This window comes from Vombatus ursinus, unplaced genomic scaffold, assembly GCF_900497805.2.
Source record: "Vombatus ursinus unplaced genomic scaffold, bare-nosed wombat genome assembly UNPS02014786.1, whole genome shotgun sequence".
Classification (NCBI taxonomy): Eukaryota; Metazoa; Chordata; class Mammalia; order Diprotodontia; family Vombatidae; genus Vombatus; species Vombatus ursinus.
In genome coordinates, this window is record NW_020954564.1 from 49,123,320 (window position 1) to 49,145,809 (window position 22,490).

General features: G+C 40.9%; 1 protein-coding gene across 5 annotated transcripts in view; it reads left to right on the forward strand.

Moving 5' to 3' along the window:
• LOC114046893 (multivesicular body subunit 12B) overlaps nucleotides 1-22,490 on the forward strand; it is a 327,435-nt gene that overhangs the window by 19,155 nt on the left and 285,790 nt on the right. For all 5 annotated transcript variants that reach the window (XR_003569565.1, XM_027867501.1, XM_027867498.1 and 2 more), the window contains exon 2: nucleotides 15,325-15,447. Coding sequence is in view for 4 of the 5 variants with exons in the window: in XM_027867501.1 (XP_027723302.1) it covers nucleotides 15,325-15,447 (123 nt within the window). In the remaining variant the exon portion in view is untranslated. The remainder of the gene's footprint in view (nucleotides 1-15,324; nucleotides 15,448-22,490) is intronic.

The following is a 22,490-nucleotide window of genomic DNA, read 5'->3' on the forward strand; positions in this document are numbered from 1 at the left end:
ATATGTTGAGTTTTGAATTGCCTGAAGAACCAGGATTTGGAATCAGATGATGTTGGTTTGAATCTTGCCTGTGCTCCTTCCTATTCCTTGATCATTTGACCTCTCAGAGCCTCAGTCCTCTTATCTATAAAGTAGGGGTATTGAACTAAATAATGTCTTAGAGTCCTTCCAGTTCTAAATTCTATTATCCTGTGAACCAACTGTCTCATATTTTACTGAACTTGTTTTTGATAAAACTAATGAGTGATATTAAGTTGGTTTTCCTATAGAGAATCTCAAGGAAAGGTAATGACCCAGCTGGCAACTTCTCTGGGATCTTTGCAGTTCTTTACAGGCCCCTAGCCAGCATGCCACCTCATTGTGTCAGCCTCTTACTGTTGGGGAGGAGGAGGGCACTGCTTTCTTTGGGTAGGATCCATATATTTAGATCTGGAAAGGACCTTAGAGATCCTTTATCAAACATCTTTATTTACAGATGAGAAAACTGAGACCAAGAGAAGTTAAGGTCACACAAGTGGTAAGCAGTGATAGGTTTATAACTAGAAATTTTTGCATCTGGGGCAAGTTGGAGAAGATAGGAAGAGAGGTTTGGGTCATGGAGCTCCTTTGAGTGGCCCTGGTTGGAGGAAGGAGGAAACACCCTAGGACAACTCAAGATTTCTATGTTGTGGAAGAACTAGTTGCTGCTGAGGGTGGGGTGTATGTGGCCTGTGATCAGAGGAAGCATTCCCACACATGAAACGACCGTTACCTGACAAGCCCATGTCTACAGCAGTGGGGTGCCACACCAGGAATTTCCTCTTGCAAAGATTTATCCTCTCCATTGACAGAAACACTCACTCATTGCTACAACAATATTTTTTCTTATGACAACTCTGTAGGGCAAATATCTCCATTCTACAGATGAAGAAACTGAGACATAGGTAAGGGAAGTTACTTGAACTCAAACTCAGATTTTCTGATACCTTCTGACACATGATCCCCATCTGGATCCATTAGCTTGTAACCACCTTGTGGGACAGGTCTATCTTTTTCTTCTTTTTGAATTCCCAACGTTTAGCACAGTATTATTAAGCACATAGTAGGTGCTTAATAAATGATTGTTGAATTGAATCTAGAGTATCACTTTAGAGACCAGTTTTTAGCCTCCACAGGTGCACAGAAATGGGGATGCAGGTGTAACTCACACTCTATTTTGAGATAAGGTAATTTCCAAGTTCTGTCTTAAACTATTTGTTCAGGGACTTGAAAAGGAATTTCATTTGTTCTCTAGTTTATGAATGAATGAATAAAAAGCATTTATGATGCAGTTACTTATGTGCCAAGCATTATGCTGCGTTGGGAATAAAAATGGAAAGAGAGTCAGTGTCTTGTTTTCAAGGAGCTAGACTTGGAGGAAACAACATGGAAAAGAAAGACAGGTGCAGATCAAGTAGAAAGGTCCAAAAATCCTCCAGCTTTGGGGCAGAAGGCAAGGCCAAAAGCAGGGGTGGGGAACCTGCAGCCTCAAGGCCACAGGTGGCCCTCTAGGGGCCCTTTGACTGAATTCAAACTTCACAGAACAAATGCCCTTAATAAAAGGATTTGTTCCGTAAAACGTGGACTCAGGCTGCACCCAAGGACCTAGAAGGCCACATGTGGCCTCGAGGCCGCAGGTTTCCCACTCTAGAAGATCACATGAGAAGGTATAGACAGGGCAGATGGTATGCCCCTGAGATCTTTAGTATCCAGGTGAAATTACTTACATAACTTCAGGCTGTTATCATCTTGTGCTCAGTGGCTTGTACCACTCTAGACAGACAAGATCAGTATCTAACGGTTTTAAGGCATACAGGTCTCCTGGTTTCTCATAGTTATCTTAGGGAGGAAAGGGAAGTATCATTTGTTTGCTTGTTTGGTCTGGATGCATAATTTTGTTGTTCTGGGAAACGCTTTTCGTTAATATAGATTAGCAACTGTCCTGCAATGTATTTTCTTAGAGAGTTGACTGAATCACTGAGAAGGTAGGAAAGAGAAATAAATAAGCATTTATATATCACCTACTTCGTACCAGGCACTGTACTGGTACAGGCACAGTTATTATCTCATTTGATCCTCAAACCAATCCTGTGTGGGAGGTGCTATTATTATCCCCATTTTATAATTGAGGAAACTGAGACAAAGAGAGGTGAAGTGACTTGCCTAGGGTCACATAGCTAGGAAATGTCTCAGGCTAGATTTGAACTGAGTCTTCTTCACTTCAGACCCGGCACTCTATCTGTTGTACCACTGGGTTTCCTAAGTGACTTGTTCAAGATTATGCAGGCAGTATGTGTTGGCGACTATACACAGAGGCTGGTTCTCTTGTCTATTATTCCACACTGCTTACAACAGTTTCATCATTTAATATATCAATGATGTCATCATTTAATGAGAAGCAGTGTGATGTAGAAAGAGGACTGGACTTGGAGCCAGGAGAGTGGGTTCAGATTGTGGCACCAGTGCTTATGAGTTATGTGAAAATTAAAAACTCAATTCACCTCTCTGACCTGTTTCCTCATCTGTACAGTGAATGGATTTTTTTTAAAAAGTGCTTTTATGTGCACAATACTGTGATAAGCACTGGGCTTGCAAATAGAAAAAATCAAATGGTCCCTGCTCTGTAGGAGCCCTCGTTCTAACGGGGGGGGGGGGACAACAAATGGAAGATTTCATCTGTTAGATAGAAAGGTCCTATGGTCCTTAGAGTACAGCAGCAAAGCAGAAGGTAATGCCTCTTCTTTGATATCATTTCCCATGATGAAATTATATCAGTTTCTGGTGTTGAACTGTTTTATATTGACGAGGACTTTGGTGGCAAGAACATTCTATTCTGGATTTTCAGTTGGGGCAGCTGTAGCACCTTCAGGAGCAGTTACCAGCCTGTGTCTCCACAGGGACGGTGCAGGATGGTGGCACTGACCTAGAACCATCTGAAGGCTCTTGGGCTTAGCTTCTTGGTTTGTCTCCATCAAAGCTTGAGGGGAGATGGTGGTAAAGGTGGTGGTAGTAGTGATGGTGGTAGTGGTGGTGGTGGTTTGACTTGCTTAGTACATGTTGCCTTCCTTGCCTCTCCCTTGGGGTGCCTCGTTGCCTCAGTGGCAGTAGGTTGGCAGTTGGTGGGGATGGCTGGCCGCTTCTATTTATTATCTCAATTAGGAGATTTAGGTATACAAGGTACCTTGTTTGGCATTTTTTTAATGAAAAGCTCCCTGTGACCCTCTCTCTGGATGATGACTCTGAGGGCTGAGATAGAAATCACTGTTTTGAGGGGTTGAGGATGGTGTAGGGAGTAGGGGCTGTGCTGCCATTCCCAAGGCTCTCATATCCATTTGCCTGTTGGTTAGCAGTTATTATTTTTAGTAATAATAAGAAAGGTCTTCTCTTCTACACAATGACCTTAGTAAGGCTGTGGTAACTGAGCTAGAATCAGGTCTGTGGGCAGTGCTATTCCTATGGCTTTTGTTACATGGTCCTAGGCTGTCTCCATTGGGGTCAGTGATGGATTTAATGATACTGAGTTGTCATGAGGGAAGTGCTTTGCAAACTGTAAAGCACTATATGAATATGAGTTATTACCCTAAATAATAGTGTGAACTTTTAACTCCTATCAATAAGATTCTTTCTAGCAACAGGAACGTTTGAAAGAAATTTCTTCCTAAGCTATCCTCACTTTGCTGGTTGGCATTAGGATTTCCAGTTCATAATATGGCCCTTGTGTGTTATCAATTCTGCTAATACTGGGCTGTACATTAGCCTATTCCCTCCTGGGCAGTGCCCACATTTCCCTCATTAGGACTAGATTTACCTCTGCCCTATACAACCATGGGCTTAAATCATTTTTATTATCAATTATTTATGAGAGAAATGTTGAATTCTAAAACAGAGATGGGGAAAATTAGTCATGTGTTATTTTCATCTTTATGCACTTATTCTGACATTGCCAGGGAATACTTAGTTTTTAAGATATGTTGCAATGGCCAAGTATGAGAATACCAAGTGTATTAGTTCATTCCGTGAGAGAAGGGCATCAGGTGAGTCAACATTATAAAGAGAGAGTGAGTTTTGTAGGAATGGTGGTTATACACATGCAATAAATAATATGGTGATGGACTTTATGCCTAATGCCATCCTTTCTTTTCACCTGCTGAATTCTTTAAACCCAACTCAATAATACTGAAAATGATGCTTTTATATACAGCTTTAAAGTTTATAAAGCACTCTAGAAATATACTTACAATGGTTCTCTCATGAAAGTACTTTAATCTTCATCACCTCTTCCATGAAGCCATTCCTGATTCTTCCCAGTTACTAATGACCTTTTCTCTTTCCTCCCCCCACCCTGAATGTATTTACTGTGTCTTAGGTTTTCAATGAATGTATCAGTTACCCCTAATAAAAAAAGCACTATGAGGGCAGGGACCAGGTCTTCGCTAAATTTTGTATTTCTCTCAGTCCTAAGTGCAGTGGCCTGTTAAGAGCAAGTACTTAATAAAGGTCATTTGATGGTAAGTAGACTTATGCCTAGGGGTGTTAAGGCTACTTGGGTTTGGTCATTGACTCAAATTATTATGAACCAACCATCTGATTTGTGCCTTGGAAGAATGACTGAACAAGGTTTCTGTCAGGTTTTTTTAAAACATAAGAGCTCATTTAAAATGAATTTATGGTATTCTTTGCAAAAAGAATGTTGGTTTGGGTAATGTTCGGTATACTTTACCAAATACCAGGTATACCTGTACTGACCTCTCCTCACAATTTCCTTTGTGTAGAAGTTACAGTATTTGGGGGGAAAGTCTATACGGATCAGTTAGTGTAGCTCAGTTTAGACCAGTGTGGGGATAATAATGTTTCTATTGTTCTTTTCATAATTTCATCATGATAAATCCATGAAGCACAGAGTGCACAGATCAATTTACACAGGGGAAAATAGGCTCCGAGGGGCCATGATTTATCCCATGGTCATCCCGCTTTTAAATGTTGAAGCTGGAATTTTAACCCATGGTGCCTTACTCCAAGCCCAGCGTTTTTTATGTTGAATCAGGATAATTCTCAATGACAGAGTGGAAAGGACATGAGACTGGAGAAATCTTGGACTCTAATCCCAACTCTACCACACATTGTGTGACTTTAGGTGAAGCCTTTGGGGCTCATTTTCTTCATCCATAAAATTGAGGATGTTGGAGTGCATAGCTAAGCTCTAAGTTCCCTTCCAGCTCTAAAATTTTGCTCTTCTAAATCTTAGATACCCAGGAATTTTTACATGTGTCTTCTCTAACAGTATGCTCAGTAACATTAACATTAATCTTAAATACTTTGTTTGCCACTGCCTATTTCTCTCCCCATTCTTCCATTTTGCTCCAACAAGCTCTTATTGAAATGTTACACAGTGTGGGTCAAACCTCTTTAGTCTTCCCTTCCAAGACAGAGTATCCCCAAGACCTAACTGTGACTGGGTTGTCAGTGAGCTTCTTTCTTCTACTTGCTAGTTCACCCACAGTCTGTACAGTGAAGAGTGCTGGTTAATAAATGGCCTTTTGTTCAGAAGGTCAATTGAAGCTACTATAGTGATGCTGCTAAAAGTAATTTGCAGTTAGAAAATATGTAATTCAGGGCAAGTGTTCTTATGTGATGCCCTCTGACACAAGGTACCTTGTTGGGCTTTTCTTATGAAAAGCTCCCTATGCCATTCCACACACTGAAGCCAGAGCTATAGCATAGGGAAGAATCATTTGTCTATATTTCACAAAGACTGCCTTGATCCCGAGGGGCAGGTGGTGGAGGGGGAGGGAGACTAAAAAAAGAAAAAGGGCATTAATCCTGAAAAGTTCGCTGCTAATTGTCTTGCATTTCAGCACAGCTCCTTCAGTGCTATCACACATGCCCCATCTCCTTTGTCTGGTTCAGCTTTGCTGCAGGCTGTAGCCATCTTGAAATGTGCTGAGTGTGCTTTCTTGGAATAGCATCATTTCTCTAACCCAGCATTCACGTACCAGCAGTTGATACTAGTGATTCACAGCAAATGGAACTGATTGTCATCAATACCTCATGGGAGATGGTAGAAATAGTGGATGCTCATCTGTTGAAAACGTTTTCCCATTCATAGTTGTGTGTGTTTGAGACAGATGAGAGGAGTAGTTAGGGGTCAATTTTAATTTCCTGGGGGTTAGAGGTGGGTGTGGGAGATAAACCCAATAGATTCATAGACTGATAAAACAGGAAGGAACCTTAGAATGTAGTCACATATTTATAGATTGTTAAAGTTAGAAGAGACCTTAGAATGGAGAACATAGAATATTGGCATTATAGAAGAAGCCTTAGAACGTAGAAAACAAGGGGTAGCTAGGTGGTGCAGTGGATAGACCCCCGGCCCTGAAGTCAGGAGGGTCTGAGTTCAAATCCGGCCTCAGACCAAACACTTGACACTTACTAGCTGTGTGACCCTGGGCAAATCACTTAACCCCAATTGCCTAAAAAAAAAAAAAGAACATAGAAAACAGACTGTCAGTACTGAAAGGGAGTATAGACCACAGAATGCTGGAACTAGAATGGATCTTAGAAAAGATGTAGAGTAACATTTCAGGGACAAGGAAACTGAGACCCACAGAGGTGAGGTGACTTGCATCACACAGTTAATAAAATTTATATAACACTTTAAGGTTTACAAAACATTTTTCTCCTGACAGTGGTGTTATGTAGATAGTACAAATATCCCTCTTTTATAGATGAGGAAACTGAAACACAAAGAAATAAAATTACTTGCCTAAGGTCACCAGCTAATAAATAGCACAGGATTTTAATCTAGACTTCCTCATACAAAATCTGGGGTTTTTGCTGGTTAGAGACAGAGCTATTTTTCATTCACTTCACAGCATGATATTTTAGTGCTTACAGAATTTGGCTCCATTAGTGAGTAGTTAGCAGTGAAAATCAGGATGGCCTTGGGATCAGGAAGAACTGAGTTCAAGCCCTGCCCCTGACAAATGCTGAGTATGTGAACTTGAACAAGTCACTTAACTTCTCAGTGTCCCAAGGCAACTCTTTCAGACCCAAAGTTGCAGAGCTGTAACTAGTAAAGGAAAATCCTCACTGATGAAATCATACCCTGATGAAGTCACAGATCCAGAGACACTGTTAGTTAGTTCTTGACTGAATAGCATTTTAGTGACCAAGAAGAGCAAGTCTTGAGATTTGACCGAGCACAGTAAGATTCTCTTAAGTCTTTATCTCTTTATCTTAAGTCTAATAAGAGAGGCAATAATTCAGACAACCTTGCACAAACAAGGTATGTACAGGGTAAATTGGAGATAATCAACAGAGGGAAGGCACTAGCATTAAGGGTATCAGGGAAGATTTCTTGTAGAAGGTGGGATTTTAGTTTGAACCTGGAGGAATTCGATTAACTTTTGAGTCCCTACTGTGTATCACACACTGTGCTAAAGGCTGGGGATATAAATAAGAGAAAGATAGTCCCTGGAACTTACAATACAACAGAAAAGGCTACACAAAAAAGGAAGTGAAAAGCTGAAAGGTGGGGTGGGGGTGGAGCACCAAAGGGGTATGATGTTCTGTGGAGTTAAAACCAAGCAGAGCTGCTGATAGAGAGTGGAGAATGACCTGGAAAGTTCAGATCCCAGCCCTCTATGTAGAAAGACTTTGTGAAGAGTTTAGTGAAGGGGAGAGTGACAGAGTTGAGAAGGTGTTGAGTATCAAATGGGAAGAAAGCCAGGGAAACCAAGAAATGGAGATGACAAGGGAGAGAATTCCAGATCTAGGGGACTGCCAGTAAAAAATGCCTTTTAAAGTAGGAAGGGTCAGGTTATGAAGGACTTCAAAAGCCAAACAGACTATTTTATATTTGATGAGGAGCCATGGGGGTTAACTGAATAAAAGGAAGGATGTAGGGGCAAGATAATGAGCTCAGTTTTTGTATAATTTGAGTTTAAGATGTCTCTGGGACATCCAGTATAAGACTTTTAATAGACATAGGAGACTGGAAGTCAGAAGAGAGTTTTTAGGGCTGGATAAGTAGATTTGGGAATCATCCGACATAGAGATGATAATTGTATCCATGGGAGCTGATGAAATCACTAAAGAAATACTAAAGAAAGAAGAAGGTGAAAGACAGAGCCCTGTAGACACCCACTACTAGCAGATTTGACTTGGACAATGATCCAGCAATAGAGATTGAAAAGGAGTGATCAGATAGGACGAGAACTAGAAGAAAGTAGTATCCTGAAAAGAGAGAAGAAGAAGAAGAAGAAGAAGAAGAAGAAGAAGAAGAAGAAGAAGAGAGAGAGAGAGAGAGAGAGAGAGAGAGAGAGAGAGAGAGAGAGAGAGAGAGAGAGATCAGGAAATGGGTGATTACCAGTGTCATAGGTTTCAGAGAGATTGGAAAAAAAAAGGTCATTAGATTTCGCATTTAAGAGATCAATGACAACTTTGGAGAGAGCAATTTCAGTTGAATGATGAGGTTAGAAGTCAGACTGTTAAGAGAGTGAGAGGAAAGGAAATGGAGAGATCCAGGAGACATCCATGGATGACCATCTTAAGGAATTTAGGTACAAAAAGGAAGAGAGATAGGGAACTAGCTATTGGGGACAGATCAAGTAAGGTTTTTTGAGGATGGGGGAAACATGGGCATGTTTGTAGGCAGTAGGAAAGCAGCCAGTAGACATGGAGAACCTGAAGAGAAGTGAGAGTGAAAATGGTAGAAGGACCAATCTGCCACAGAAGACAGGATGGAATGGGATTGCCTGTGCATGTAAAGTGGTTTGCTTTGGCAAGGAGAAAGGCTTCCTCTTCAAATGAGACAGGGATGAAGAAGAGAGCAAAAGAAGGCATCTGAATAATGTGATATGATATGAAGAATGTGATGTGATAGGAGGAAAAGAAAAGGGGTTCTTAGTGAGAGATCTCAATTTTTTTTTCAGTGGAATAGGAGGCAAAGTTTGCAGCTGAGAAACTGGGGAGGGGAGCCATAGGAGGTTTAAGGAGGGATCAAAGTTTTGGAAAGGCCTCTGGTGAGTGGGATAATGAGTCAGTGAACATATGAAAGGGTTGTCTTGCTACACTAAGGGACCGATTGAGATTATGTAACATAAATCTATAGGGGATCCAGTCAACCAAGTTCTGTGATTTTTTTTCCCTCTCCAACTTTTAGTGGCATGTGAGAATGAACAAATACAGCAGATGTTGAGACTAATCTAAGGCTCAGACTTGGGAAAGCAAGTTCAGTGATAGGCTAAGGAGGAAAGTGATTTAAGGGGAGAGTGTAGTAGCTTTGTGCTGGTTCACCAAGGGGTCAAGATGGGGAAGGGAAGAAAGTATAGCTAGCATGAGTGATGGCCTGGGAAAGAACTAGAGGGTGGAGGGATTGGAGGTCACGTGCTGAGAACAAAGAACAGAGTTCAGGGTTACAAGGCAGAGGGAGAGGTGGAATGACAACAGATTGTGATCAGATAAGGGAATTTCATAGTTCAGAAACATGGAAGTGGTGCATTTGTGGGTGATGGCAAGATCAAAGGTATGGACATCTTTATTTGTAGCTGAGGTGGGATGGAAGAGTGGGTCATGGGAAATGAGTAAGTTGAGGAACTGTGAGGTTAGGGTACCTGAGGGAGTATCATTGTGTCTCCTATGGGAGGAGTGAAAGACTGTGAGCCAGAGGAAAGAAGGGGAGGGTCCTGGAGGTCCATAGATAACTTTTATTAGAATTTTGATTGAGTTGTAGGTGTGGATAGAGTGAAGCTCAAAGAAAAAGAGGCTACTGAGTGAACGGGGTACAGTGAGAAGTTGGAAGTGGCAGGGGCGGGAGGAGTATTCTGACTCCTCCACATTGACCAGTGAGCTGGAAAGAATGAGTGTTAGTGAAATCGGTGCTGTGACAGCTGTGAAGGATGACCATCAGAAGGGAGCCAGGTGTCAGAGCCCAAAAATGGAAGGAATGGGAAAGGAAGAGCTTTAGGATGAAAGGATGGCTTTTACCTATGGAGTAGGCATGCCAGAGAATGAGTGGAACATTGTGGAGTTTGGGTTGAAGGGGATTGGGAATAAGGGCCTGGCCAGTGGGAGACTGAGAAGAGTTCTGAATCACTGGGACAAGGAAGAGATGAGCAGGTGAGATTTTGTTAATCAGTGAGGAATGAGTTCAAGTAGGTATATAAAAGATAACTGTATTTGAAAGGCTGTTACCCTGAAGAAGAATTAGACTTGTTCTGGCCTTCTTTCTATCCCTGAGACACAGCTCTTCATGTCTCATCTCCTTGCCTTGCACTGACCATCCCACATGCCTGGAATGCGTTCCTTTTTCACCTCGGCCTTTCTTTAAGATCTTCTGCATGAAGCCTTTCCTGTCTCCCTTCCCTCCCCTCTCCTCAACTGCTAGTGTCCTCCTTCTTAAATGATCTTTTATTTAACTACCTTGTATATATTTGCATTTATATTATGCTGCATACACATAGATATAGCTATGTATTATACGTAGTCTCTCTCATTAGAATGTTACTCTTTTTGAGTAAATATTGCGTTGTCTTTGTGCTTGTATGTCTAGCACATGGCACATACTTGATATTTAATAGATCACTTGCTAATTGATTTCTGCCTAGCCACAGAAGACAGAACTGATCAAAGGTTGCAAGGAGGCAAATTATGCCTCTTAAATTATTCCTTATAAGGAAAATCATCATAATTAGACCTATCCAAAAGTTGAATGGATTGCCTAGGGAGGTCTTAATAATATTATTAATAATAGAAAGCATCTATGTAGCATTTTAAGGCTGGAAAAGTACTTTACATATATTATCTCATTTGATTCTCACAACATCCTTTTTTACAGATGAGAAAACTTTACAGATGAGGTTTAGAGAGGTGTGACTTGCACAGAGTCATATATCCAGGAAGTATCTGCAGTAGGATTTGAATTCAGATCTTCTTCCTAACTCTAGGTCCAGTGCTTGATCTTTTGTGCTGCTTTCTGCTCTTCAAGCACAATCTGAACAACCACTTTTCAGGACTATTTTAAGAGTATTTTTGTTTGGGTGTAGGTTAAACTAAATGGCTTCTGAGATCCTTCCCAACTCTTGAAATCCTATGATTCTCCCCCTCCCCCAAATGGAAATAAAATAGAAAGTGATGTCCTTCTGTATATGTTAACTTAAATTTCTAGAAAATCATCTTGACTGCCATTTATTAAGGCAGTTAGAGTTAGAGTTGTACAAAAGTCAAATGGGCTGCCTCATGAGGATCTTCATAACCCTGTGAATGGAAGAGTGCAAGAGAGGCCATATGGACACGTGTCAGGGTCCTCACACAGGGAATTCCTAGTCGTGTGTGGATGAGACTGCATCTCCCAAATTCTGAGATCTTTGGATTCTATAATAACCTCTTCTTTACCAGAAGGCATATACTGACAAGCAATACAAAATAAGTTTGGAAAGGCAAGGTGGTGCCAGACTCTGGAAAGCCTGCAGTGCCAAGTACAGAAATTTGAACTTGATCAGCAAGGCAGTCACCGAAGAGTAGCAGAGCAGCATCTATTAACTCACATTTAATAAACAAGTTGTAGATACTGCTCTAGGTGCTGGGGATGCAAAGACAGAAGTAAAATACTCCTTGCTCTCACTGAGCTTGTGTGCTATTAGAAGAGAGAGTCAGTCTAATAAATAAACATTTATTAAGCATCTACTATTTACCAGGCACTTTTGATAATCACCAGGGATATGAAAAGAGGTAGAAGACAGTTCCTGCCCTCAAGGAGCTCACAGTCTAATGGGGGAGAAGATAAGCAAACCAGTATGTACAAACAAGCTATGTATAGGATAGATAAGAAGTAATTCAGAGGGAAGTCAATAGAATTGGAGGGGGGATAGAAGTTGGGATTTTAGTTGGGACTTAAAGAAAGCCAGGGGAAGCAGTAGGTGTAGATGAAGATTAGAGAGTGAGAGCATTACAGGCATGAGGGACAGCATGGAAAAAAGGTGGGAGCTGAGAATGGAGTGTCTTGTTTGTGGAACAGCCAGTGTCACTGGATCAGAGAGTATGTGTTAGGGAGTAAGGTGTAAGAGGATGGAAAGTAGAAGGGATCTATGTTTCGAAGGGCTTTGAATGCCAAACAGTATGTTGTATTTGATTCAGGAGGCAATAGGGAGCCACTTGAGTTTATTGAGTAGAAGGGGTGATATGATCGGGCCTTTACTTTAGGAAAATCACATTAGTAGCTGAATGGAGGATGGATTGGAATGAGGAGAGACTCATGTCAGACAGACCTACCAGAAGGGTATTACTCCAGGTGTGAGGTGATGCGGGCCTACACCAGGGGAGTAGTAGCGTCAGAGGAGAGAAGGGAGAACCGGAGAGAATAGAATGTACATAAGAATACACAAAATAGATACAGTGGGATTTGCAGGGGAGGCACTAATAGCTGGAGGCTTCAGGAAAGACTTTATATAGAGAAGCTGGCTCAACTGAGTCTTGAAGGAAACTAGAAGTTCTAAGAGCTACTGATGAGGAGAGAAAGCATCTGGACATGAGGAAAATCAGGGCAATGTCATAGAGGTGGAAAATGAAGTGCCATATTAGAAGAATGTTACCATATGGAATTGGGGGTGGGGAAATAGTAATGAGTTCTCTTTTGGACAGTATGTTGAGTTAGATGCCTGTAGGACAGCCAGTTTGATAGTACTGAAGAAAGCATGAAGGGGAGATTGGAAAATTGTACATTGGGGTCAGGTGGTGAAAAGCTTTCAGTGCCAAAAAAAGGAGTTTAACATTTACTATTTAAGGTAAGAGGAGCCACTGATGTTTATGAACAGGGCAGAGACGTAATTAGACCTACATCTTGGTAGCAGTGTGGAGGATGATTGGAATGGAGTTAGTCTTGAAGGAAGGAGACCAGTTAGAAGGCTGTTATGATAGTTCAGGTGAGAGATGATGAGAGCCTGAACCTAATGGTGGTTATGTGAGCTAATGGGAATGCATGTGGAATGGGAAGAAATATAAAGGGTGAAAGGAAAACATGTGTGGGATTAATGAATGAGGAGTTGACACCAAAGTTGCACACCAAGGTGATTGGTGGGATAGTGGTGTTGTTGACAATAAATAGCGAAGTTTGGAAGAGGACTGAGTTCTTTGGAGGGAAAGATAAGGAGTTCTGTTTTGATAAGGAGTTTGAGATGTTTACAAGACAACCAGTTCAAAATGTACACTGGGCAGTTGGTGATGTGAGACTGGATATCAGGAAAGAGACTAGGGATGGATAGATGGATATATACCCATACATATACATACATATATACATATGTGTATGTATATATATGTATGCATACACACATATAGTCATTATTTGCATAGAGATGATTAAACCCATGGGAGCTGATGAAGTCACTGAGACAGTATGTAGTAGCCATGACCAGGTCTGTACTTTAGGAAGGTTAGTCTGGCAGCTTGTGAAGGTTGGATTAGAATGGAGACAGGAAAACCCTTTATTAGGAGGTCATTGCAATAGTCAAATATATGATAATGAGGGCCTCTACTATGGTGGTGACAGTGGATTTAGAGAGGAAAAGATATGAGTTTTGTCAATAACCAGAAACCACCAGTGGTGCTGGATGGAATACCTGATTGATTGACACTTTACTGAGTAGAGCTGGGCTTCCTTTGATGCGATGGCTCTGGGAAACTTATTAGGGTTTCAGGGAATGCTAGATAAATGGACAATTATTGCACACATTTTTATTGTTCTAATTTATGAAGCTGTGGTCTTTTTTTTCCCCAATGGCTTCTGCAGCTGGAGATTTCTCTGTGTGCCTGATGAGGTGCTTGGCTAGTTTCAAAAGCAGTAAGCAGCCTGGGAAAGCTCTCAACTTCTAAAGGTGTTGAAATTTAATTGCTTTGAGAAGGAGGTAGGATTTAGCCAATTCTTTCACTGGTTGTCCCTTTAAAAGCAGTTACAAATCCTTTTGTTTCCAAGACACGGATGTGGGAAGTACCTGGCTGTTTGTAGTGCATTCCATATCCAGTGGAGGATTCATAGGAGGCTAGAATTCAAAGAGTCCTTAGAATGCTAGACCATAGATTGCAGAGCTGGGAGTTATCTTAAGACATGGACTATTGGACCACAGAGTGTCAGACCTGAAGGGATCATCTGGTACCCAGATCATAGCTTCAGAGTTACACAGGTAATATGTATCAGATCTGAGAGGTGAACTCAGGTCTTTTGATTCCAAATCTGGTACTGTTTACACTGACTTTTATTAAAGAGGCATTTGCTAGAATGATAATATCACTTATCCTTTTCTGAGTACCTAGTAAGAATTTTCATTATTATGATTTAGTTTTTAGTTCATTGTGCCTTTATGAAAGGATTGTGGAACTTGACGAAATAGTTTGCCTTGGTCCTTAGAGACACCTCTGATGCCCTTAGTGTTCTGCCCAGCTATTCTGTGCCAGCATGGGACAGTGGAGAGTGGGCTGGACTTGGAATCAAGAAGACATGGATTTGAATCCTTCCTCACACTTGGTCACAGTGTGCCACCCGGGCAATTCACTTAATTTCTGTGGGCCTTTGTTTCCTCACTTGTTAAATAACAGGGTTGGAATAAATGCCTTTTCAGGTCCTTTCCCTTGCTAAATCTGTGGTCTTGTGATCTTCATTGAAAAGGACCCTCTACAAAAAATTTTAGTTGTTCTTTGTCAAAGATGTTGGTGCCAGCATGGCCTAGTGATAGTAGCTCTAGACTTCAGGAGGCCTGGGTTCAAGTCCTGCTATTGGTACTGTGGGGAGAGTGGGCAGATCACTTTCTCTCTGCTTCAGTTTTCTCATCTGTCAAGTGAGGAGGTTGGATTGAATGATTTCCAGCTCTGACATTCTTTTCTCAACTGAGTTACAGAGAAACAGAGGGTGTGTGAGAGAGGAATGCAGGAGTGTTGTAGACATGGACTTTTTTTGAGATGAATAAGGAACTGCCAGTGGTTGGTTCTGACATTAGCCAGTTTAAGTGTAGGGTTGTGGTTTGCTTTTGGGGGCAGAGATTAGACTTATCTCTTTTGGGTAGAAACAAGTCTCCATTAATTGTTATCTTAGTTCTTAGAGCAAAATCCCAAGACATCAGGCCAGTACTTCTTAGCTATGGATATAAAGGCAGAACTCCTTTAGTCAGACCAGAAGTGGGAAGGGTGGGCTCTGCCAAACCTAGCTCAGAACGTTTGTCCTCAGGCTTATGAACCCAGTCTTTGGGTTCTCATGTGGCTCATGTTAAAAGTCAGGTAAGGATCCTATGTGAATGTCCTTTCTGCTCCGTGTTTCAGGACCAGTCCATCATGCCTGAAGTGAAAGATCTCTCAGAAGCCCTGCCTGAAGTGCCAATGGATCCCATTACAGGAGTTGGAGTGGTTGCTTCTCGGAACCGGGCACCCACAGGCTATGATGTAGTAAGTAAAGGCTGTCATTTGTACATTCCACAGGTATTTCTTGCACATATCTTTCTCTTTCACATTACCTCCTCCTTGGAGATTCCCCTTATCCTTTCATCTGAAAATGATAATCCATGTTTCCTTAGTTTTTTCCTAGATTTATGCTTTGTCACTATCATGCTTGTGTACATGTCACATTCTCCCCTCCCTTCACTAGATCTTGGCATGATCAGATTGGTATATAGGAGAGATTAGACTGACAGTGGTATGTGTGTGTGTGTGTATATATATATATATATATATATGTATGTATGTGTGAGTGTATATCATATACATGTATGAATGTATGTATGTGTGTGCGTATAAATAAGGGACAGATTGGAGCTGGGGGAAAATAGAAGTGGTAAGAAACTAGGGTGGCCATTGCCAGGGGTGTTCTGGTTAATGTATAACAGCCGGCTATCTGGGAAAGAAAAAAGGATTCATGACACACTTTTAACAAAATCATAAATAAAACCTTGATATATAGTATTTCCTGATTTCTGAAATATAAATGTTCATACTGTAAATTTAACAATCAGCTCTCACTAGCTGAGCTGGCTCCAGCACCCCCCTGGCTGTTGCCCAGTCATGGGATTACTGAACACCTGTACTAGCATGATGACAGTGGGAGGAGAGGGGAGGGGAGCAGATGTGAGAGGTTTTAAAATATAACCACTAATCATCATGTCAGTAGTGGGGGAATTTGCCCCCAGCTTTCCTTTTTATAGTGTGTTAGTTAGAATTGGTTATGCTGTTAGATTATTAAGTAAAATTTGACAATGCTTTAGATAAGTACTGGCTAATTTTAAGAGGGATTTCATTTTTAGTAAAAGCTAACAGCATTCAGAGCATCTGAGGTCATCTTATTTTTGCATCTTTTTCCTCTTTATTATTAATTATATTCTAGTGTGCTGCAGATGTGCCGCAGAAATACACATAAAGACCCACCAGTAAAGATGTACCAGTAAAGACCAGCCAATCTGGGTAGAAAAGACTGTTTCTGGGTAAAGAATTTAGGTACTATCCCAGTCCCACTGTAGTATACATTTTTTGATAAGAAGATAAAATATTTAGGTGGAAGTGTCAGTCAGTGCTGCCTATTGTTAGAGGAAAGAGAGAAAATGGCTAAATGTTTCATGTCCATTTTTTTCTTCAGCTGGTTGAAAGCCAGTGATAATTTCAAAGGAAATTCACTCCAAGTAATATTAAATGCTAACTATGTGCTAGGCAGGTACTATGCTGCGCACTGGGGATACAAAAAAAAAATAATACTAGCATTGCATAGGTTTACAAAGTGCTTTACAAATATCATCTCATTTGATCCTTGCAACATCCCTGAGAGGTAGGTGCTATCATCTGTGCTTTACAAATAAGAAAACAGATGGAGATTAAGTGTCTTGCCCAGGATCACTGGGCCAGTCACAAGCCCAGTAAGTGTCTGAGGCTGGATTTGAACTTGGTCTTCCTAATTCCAGGTCTAGTACATTGTCCACTTTGACACCAATCTACTGCTTAAGGGGAAGTAAGACACAGTATTTTTTCTTCTTACAGTTTAATGAGGGGAAGTGTAGGAAAGGGGAAGGGATATGAAATACAACCACATACATATTATTTGAGGGAGAATATAATCGGCTAATGGAGAAACCCAGACTAAATGACCCCCCAAAAAAACTTTAGGAAGGATAGATGACTTTCACCTCAATGGAGGAGATGAAGCTCTTAGAGGAGTTGGCACCCAAGTAGGGCATTGAAGAGAAGTAATACATAAAAGGACAGGCCTTGGGGGAAGCTATTTACAGAGAGCTTTGAATCTGAACTACTTTCTGATTTCAAAGCACAGATTGAATATATGACTTATTAGTAAACTCTTGGAGGAACAATAAAAATGTTATTTATTCAAATAGATAATACTTAGGCAGTGTGGTTTAGTGGGTAGAGAGCTTGTTTTGAAGCCAAGAGGACCTGTGTTCAAGTCCTGTCTCTGATGCATACTGGCTATGTGACCTTGAGCAAGTTGTCTATCCTTTCAGTGCTCTAGACAACTCTAAAACTGAGTTGAATAGAAGGTACTTACCTGCATTGGCAGGAGGAATTTCCACACTTGGGAGTTCCTTATGCCAATGAAAGCACAGGTCTACCCTTCATATCTATCCATTTACTTGAAAGGGTCCATGTGGAGGGTGTATCCACACTGCTAAAATAATGATCTCTCTGACTCGTAGTTTCTTCATTCTGTCCCTTTGAACAAGTGGATATAAGGAAGCAAGCCATGAATCAAGTGGAAAAAGACGAGGTTATCTGTGAGACACTGGACTGACACTTCATCCTTGGGAGGGCTTCTACCTACTGCATCAAGTACCTTGGGGAATGGAACTGGATAAGGAATCTGACCTTCTGCCCATTTCTTGATATTATGCTTTGACAAGTACATAGTTTGTTTACATAATCTTTTCCCCAACAACCTGCCCCTCCTCTCAACTTCTCTATTTCTCTGGTTAGCTCCCTAAATCCCAACCATCTAGGCTTGAAATCTTGAAGTTTTCTTTGCCTCCTCTCTAACCATATCAAATAAGTTGCCAAATCTTATTGATTCTACCTTGACATTATTTCTTGTGTTTATACTCATTTTTTTTCATTCTCACTGGCATTGTGTCTGCTCTAATTCAGGCTCTCTATCATCTCTTGCCTGGACCAACGTAGCAGCCTCTTAGCTGGCCTCCTTGCCTCCAATTTCTCACCTCTTCCAGTTCATCCTTCCTGTTGTTGCCAGAATAATTATAGAGATTGCATTATTCTTCTACTTAACAACCTTCATGCTGCATGGCTTCCTGTTGTCTACTGGAAATAATTGCAAGGCCCTTAGCTTGGCATTTCATATCCTCTGCAGTGGTTCCAAGTGACTTTTCTAGCCTTATTTCACATTATCCTCTCTCTCCACTCACCAATTCCAACCAAACTATACCATTCACTGCTCCTGTCTTGTGCAGACTCCTTTTGCTATGTGAATATTCTGTTCTCCATGCCTGAAATAGACTTGCCCTACATCTACATCTATTAAATTCCTTCCCTTTCTTAAAAACCCAGCTCGAGAACCATGTTCCTGATAATTGATTCTTCTCTACCTAACTTCTTTCCAAGCTGTCTTATGCACTTGTCACATACTAATGTGTTTTACAGTTATTTGTGTACCTATCTTATCTCCCTACTAGATTGTAAGCTCTTTGAGGACAAGGACCTTGCCATTTTTCATATTTGTACTCCCAGCATGGAAAATATCAGGCCTTGCAGATGAGCATGCAATAAATATTTGTTAAATTGAACTTTTGGAATCTTGGTTGCTTTTTCTATGTTATCTTAATTGGCTGGTTTAGGATTTGTAGGTAATAAACTAACTTTTTGTTTTCATCCTCAGGAGGTATTGGTAAATCTGAGGAACAGAATTTAACCTTGCTTAACCTTTCTCTGAATTCTCAGTTCAGTGACAGTGAGCTTATATTAATGAAGACTGATATTTGCAAAGAACTTTATATATGTTATTTCATTTATGTCTCACAACAACCCCCCCATAGGTAATACAATTATCATCCCCATTTTACAGATTAGAAAACTGAGGCTCAGAGAGACTAAGTGACTTGCCCTAGTTCACGTGGAGACCAACACAGCAAACATTTATACAAGGAAATGACAAAAAATTCTCACTCTCACTATGATGTAAGAAGATGGGTTTGGGGCATGTTTTTTTGCTGTCCAAAATATAGTACCAAATCCAAGATGTTTTGCTATTGATAGACATGCATAATAAAGGCTAGAAGATGAGCCAAATGGGTGGAGAAAAATAAAAAATAACCATATCTCTTAGACTTACCATTTGCACTGCCTCAAATTCTTTTTCATGATGATCCAGAAAGGATCTTAGGAATTTCTTACCCCTAGTTAGATAGTTATTTGGGACTATTGGGATCTTATCCCTAAATACAAGATTAAAGAGAAAAGACAATCTTAGCCTTAGAGAAACTCTTCTTGACTTTTGTTAGCTGAGTATGGACTGGTATAATTAAAGAGTGGTGAGCTTGCCCTTACTGGGGAGAAGCCTCTAGTTCCTGTGCCTCAGGAGAATGGAGCTGAGATGGCTAAGAAATGAAGCCCAGCATGCAGCTGGGAGCATAGTCCAGCAAAGACTGTGAGATCAATGGAGACGTAGCCAGCAGAGATCCAAGAGACAGATAGCAGCAGGTATACCAGTGACACATTTGCCTGATCAAGGCCCGTCCCAAGAAGGGAAGTGCAGTGGTTATCACCAGAAGATATTGGGTGGTCCTGCAACATAGGCAGCATCAATTGCTCTTCTATATATGTGTCTTGGCCACAGGTATTTCCTATCTGTGTCTTTATTTTGAACTAATTTGTGTCCTTTGAAGGGAAAAGAACATTTGTTAGGGATAGCGAGTTGGAGATAGTTGGTGACTGAGTGGATTTAGTCCCATATTCTACTTTGAACCTGGGGTAGTTTTCTGGGGGGAATGGTGTCACAAATGGGAAAGGAGGATGGCCTAGGTGCTCTTTTAGTATGTTGCAAATGTATTTACTACATAGCTAATATATGGCAGGACTACTAGGCATAACTCAAGTTTCTTGTCAATGAAAAATGTATCTTAAGCATCTGCTATTTTCTGGGGATACAATGAAAGGCAAAATACAGTCCTTGCTCTCAGAGATCCTCATATGGTGGGAGACAGCATGCAAACAATGATGTACAAACAGATGTATGCAGGATAAATTGGAGATAATCAATAGAAGGAAGGTACTATTGTTAAGGGGGGTCAGGAAAGGCTTATATCGGAAAGTGAGATTTTTAGCTGAAACTTGAAGGAAGCCAGGGAGGCCAGATAGTGGAGATGAGGGGAGGGGCAATTCTAGGCATGTAGGACAGCCAGTCAGTGAAAATGCTAGGAGTTGGGAGGTAGAGAGTTGCATTTGAGGAACCGCAAGACCAGTGTGACTGGATCACAGAGAATGTGTTAAAGAGTAAGGTGAAAAAAGACTGGGAAGTTAGTAGGGGACTGAGTTATGAAGGACTTTGAAGGCCAAACAGCATTTTGTATTCGATTTCAGAGGTGATAGTGAGTTACTCAAGTTTATCAAATAGGGGAGTGACATGGGAACACTATTGGAAGAGCAATTTGAGAGCAGAACAGAGTGGGGAGAGACTGGATGTAGGGAGACCAGTGAGAAAGCTATTGAAATTGTCCAGAGGTACGAGATAATGAGGGCCTGTACCAGGGTGGTGGCAGAGTCAGAGCAGAAGGGGGCACATTAGAAAGGTGTTACAAAGGCAGAATTGACAAGACTTGGATACAGATATGGATATGGGGGGGGTGAGAGAATGAGGAATCCAGGATGATACCTAGGTTGCAAGCCTGGATGACAGGCTGGTGCCTTTAATGGTAACAGTAAAGTTAGGAAGAGAGGAGGTCTTGGGGGTGGGAGGGGGAAGGATAAAGAGTTTGGTTTTGGACATGTTGAGTTTAAAGTATCTATGGGACATCTGATTTGAGATCTCCAGTAGGCAGTTAGAGATAGGAAATTAGAGGTCAGGAGAGAAGTTAGGGATGGATAAGTTGATTTGGGAATCACAAGCATAGAGATAATAATTGAATCCCTGGGAGCCAATGAGATCACCAAGCTAAGTAGTCCAGAGAGAGAACAGGGCCCAGGCTAGAGCCCTGGACATGCCTGTGGTTAGAAGACATTCTCATTAAAACTCCAGCATACCTTCTTCTGTCTAATGAGTAAAATGAACAAATGAACAAGAATATTTCATAGTTCTCCTGTCTCGATTGTGTCTTCATTTGTGAAAGAGTGTGATCCGGGTTTTTTGGGGGGAATGTTATATTGTTACTTTTCTTACTATAACATTTCATAGTAATACATCTGTCTGTGGTTGTTCATAGTAAAATGTCTTTGCTTTGAATTAATTTGTATCCTTTGGCTGACTGAGGACAAGTATAGAAAAACTTGAAAATAAATAAAATCACAGTTTCCACACAGATAGGCATGTATAGACCCAACTTCTGCCTGGTCCAAGTTGGAATATTTCTTTTTGACTGGGCTTTTCGGTTTTAAACACAAAACAACAACAGCACAACCTTTCAGAAAAGAAAATGATCCAAAAGTCATCTGATTCCTCATGGGCTTTGTCCTGCTTTGGGCAACAGATGAGGAGGGGGAAACTTTCCTATTCTTTTATTGTGAAATCCCAGAGTTGGAAGAGGCCTCTAGTCTATCTGATACCTCAACAGGAATTCCCTCTACAACATTCCTGGGGTAGTCATCCAGCTCCTATTGGATGACCTCCAATGATAGGGAGCTCATTGCCTCCTGGGGCAGCCCATTCCACTGCTGGATGACTCACATTATGATAAGTTCTTTGTTACTTCAAACCCAGTTCTGCCTCTCCGAAACTTACACCTGTTCCTAGTTCTGCCTTCTGGGGCCAAGCAGAGGATATTTAATCCTTTCTCCTCAGGATAGCTCTTCAAATCCTTGGAAATATTTGTCATCCTCTTCCCACTCCCCAAAAGATTAGATTATAAATTCCTGGAGGGCAAGAGTTAATGCATCTTGAGTCACATATTGTACCAAGAACACAGATAGATAGGTGTTTAATAAAAATCCAGTGAATGAAATGGAAAGCATCTAGGACCGTTTCCAAGTGATCTAAGTATCACAGTAATGTGAAGAGAATAGACATAGAGAGAGCAATGATCAGATGAGGCAATGTATACATGTGTGTGTTATTTATATATATAATATTTAAAATGTATCTATATGCCTATGTCTGTATATGTATGTGTATGTGTACATATATGCACATATATGTATATATTAGTTAAAAAATCATAAAATGCTATAGAAATGTCAACTTTATTCAGGTGCTCCATGCTAACTTAATATCTAAAGCAAAGTACCAGGGGTTTATAGTGGCAGGGAAGAAGAAGCATTTAGACAGATAGAAATAG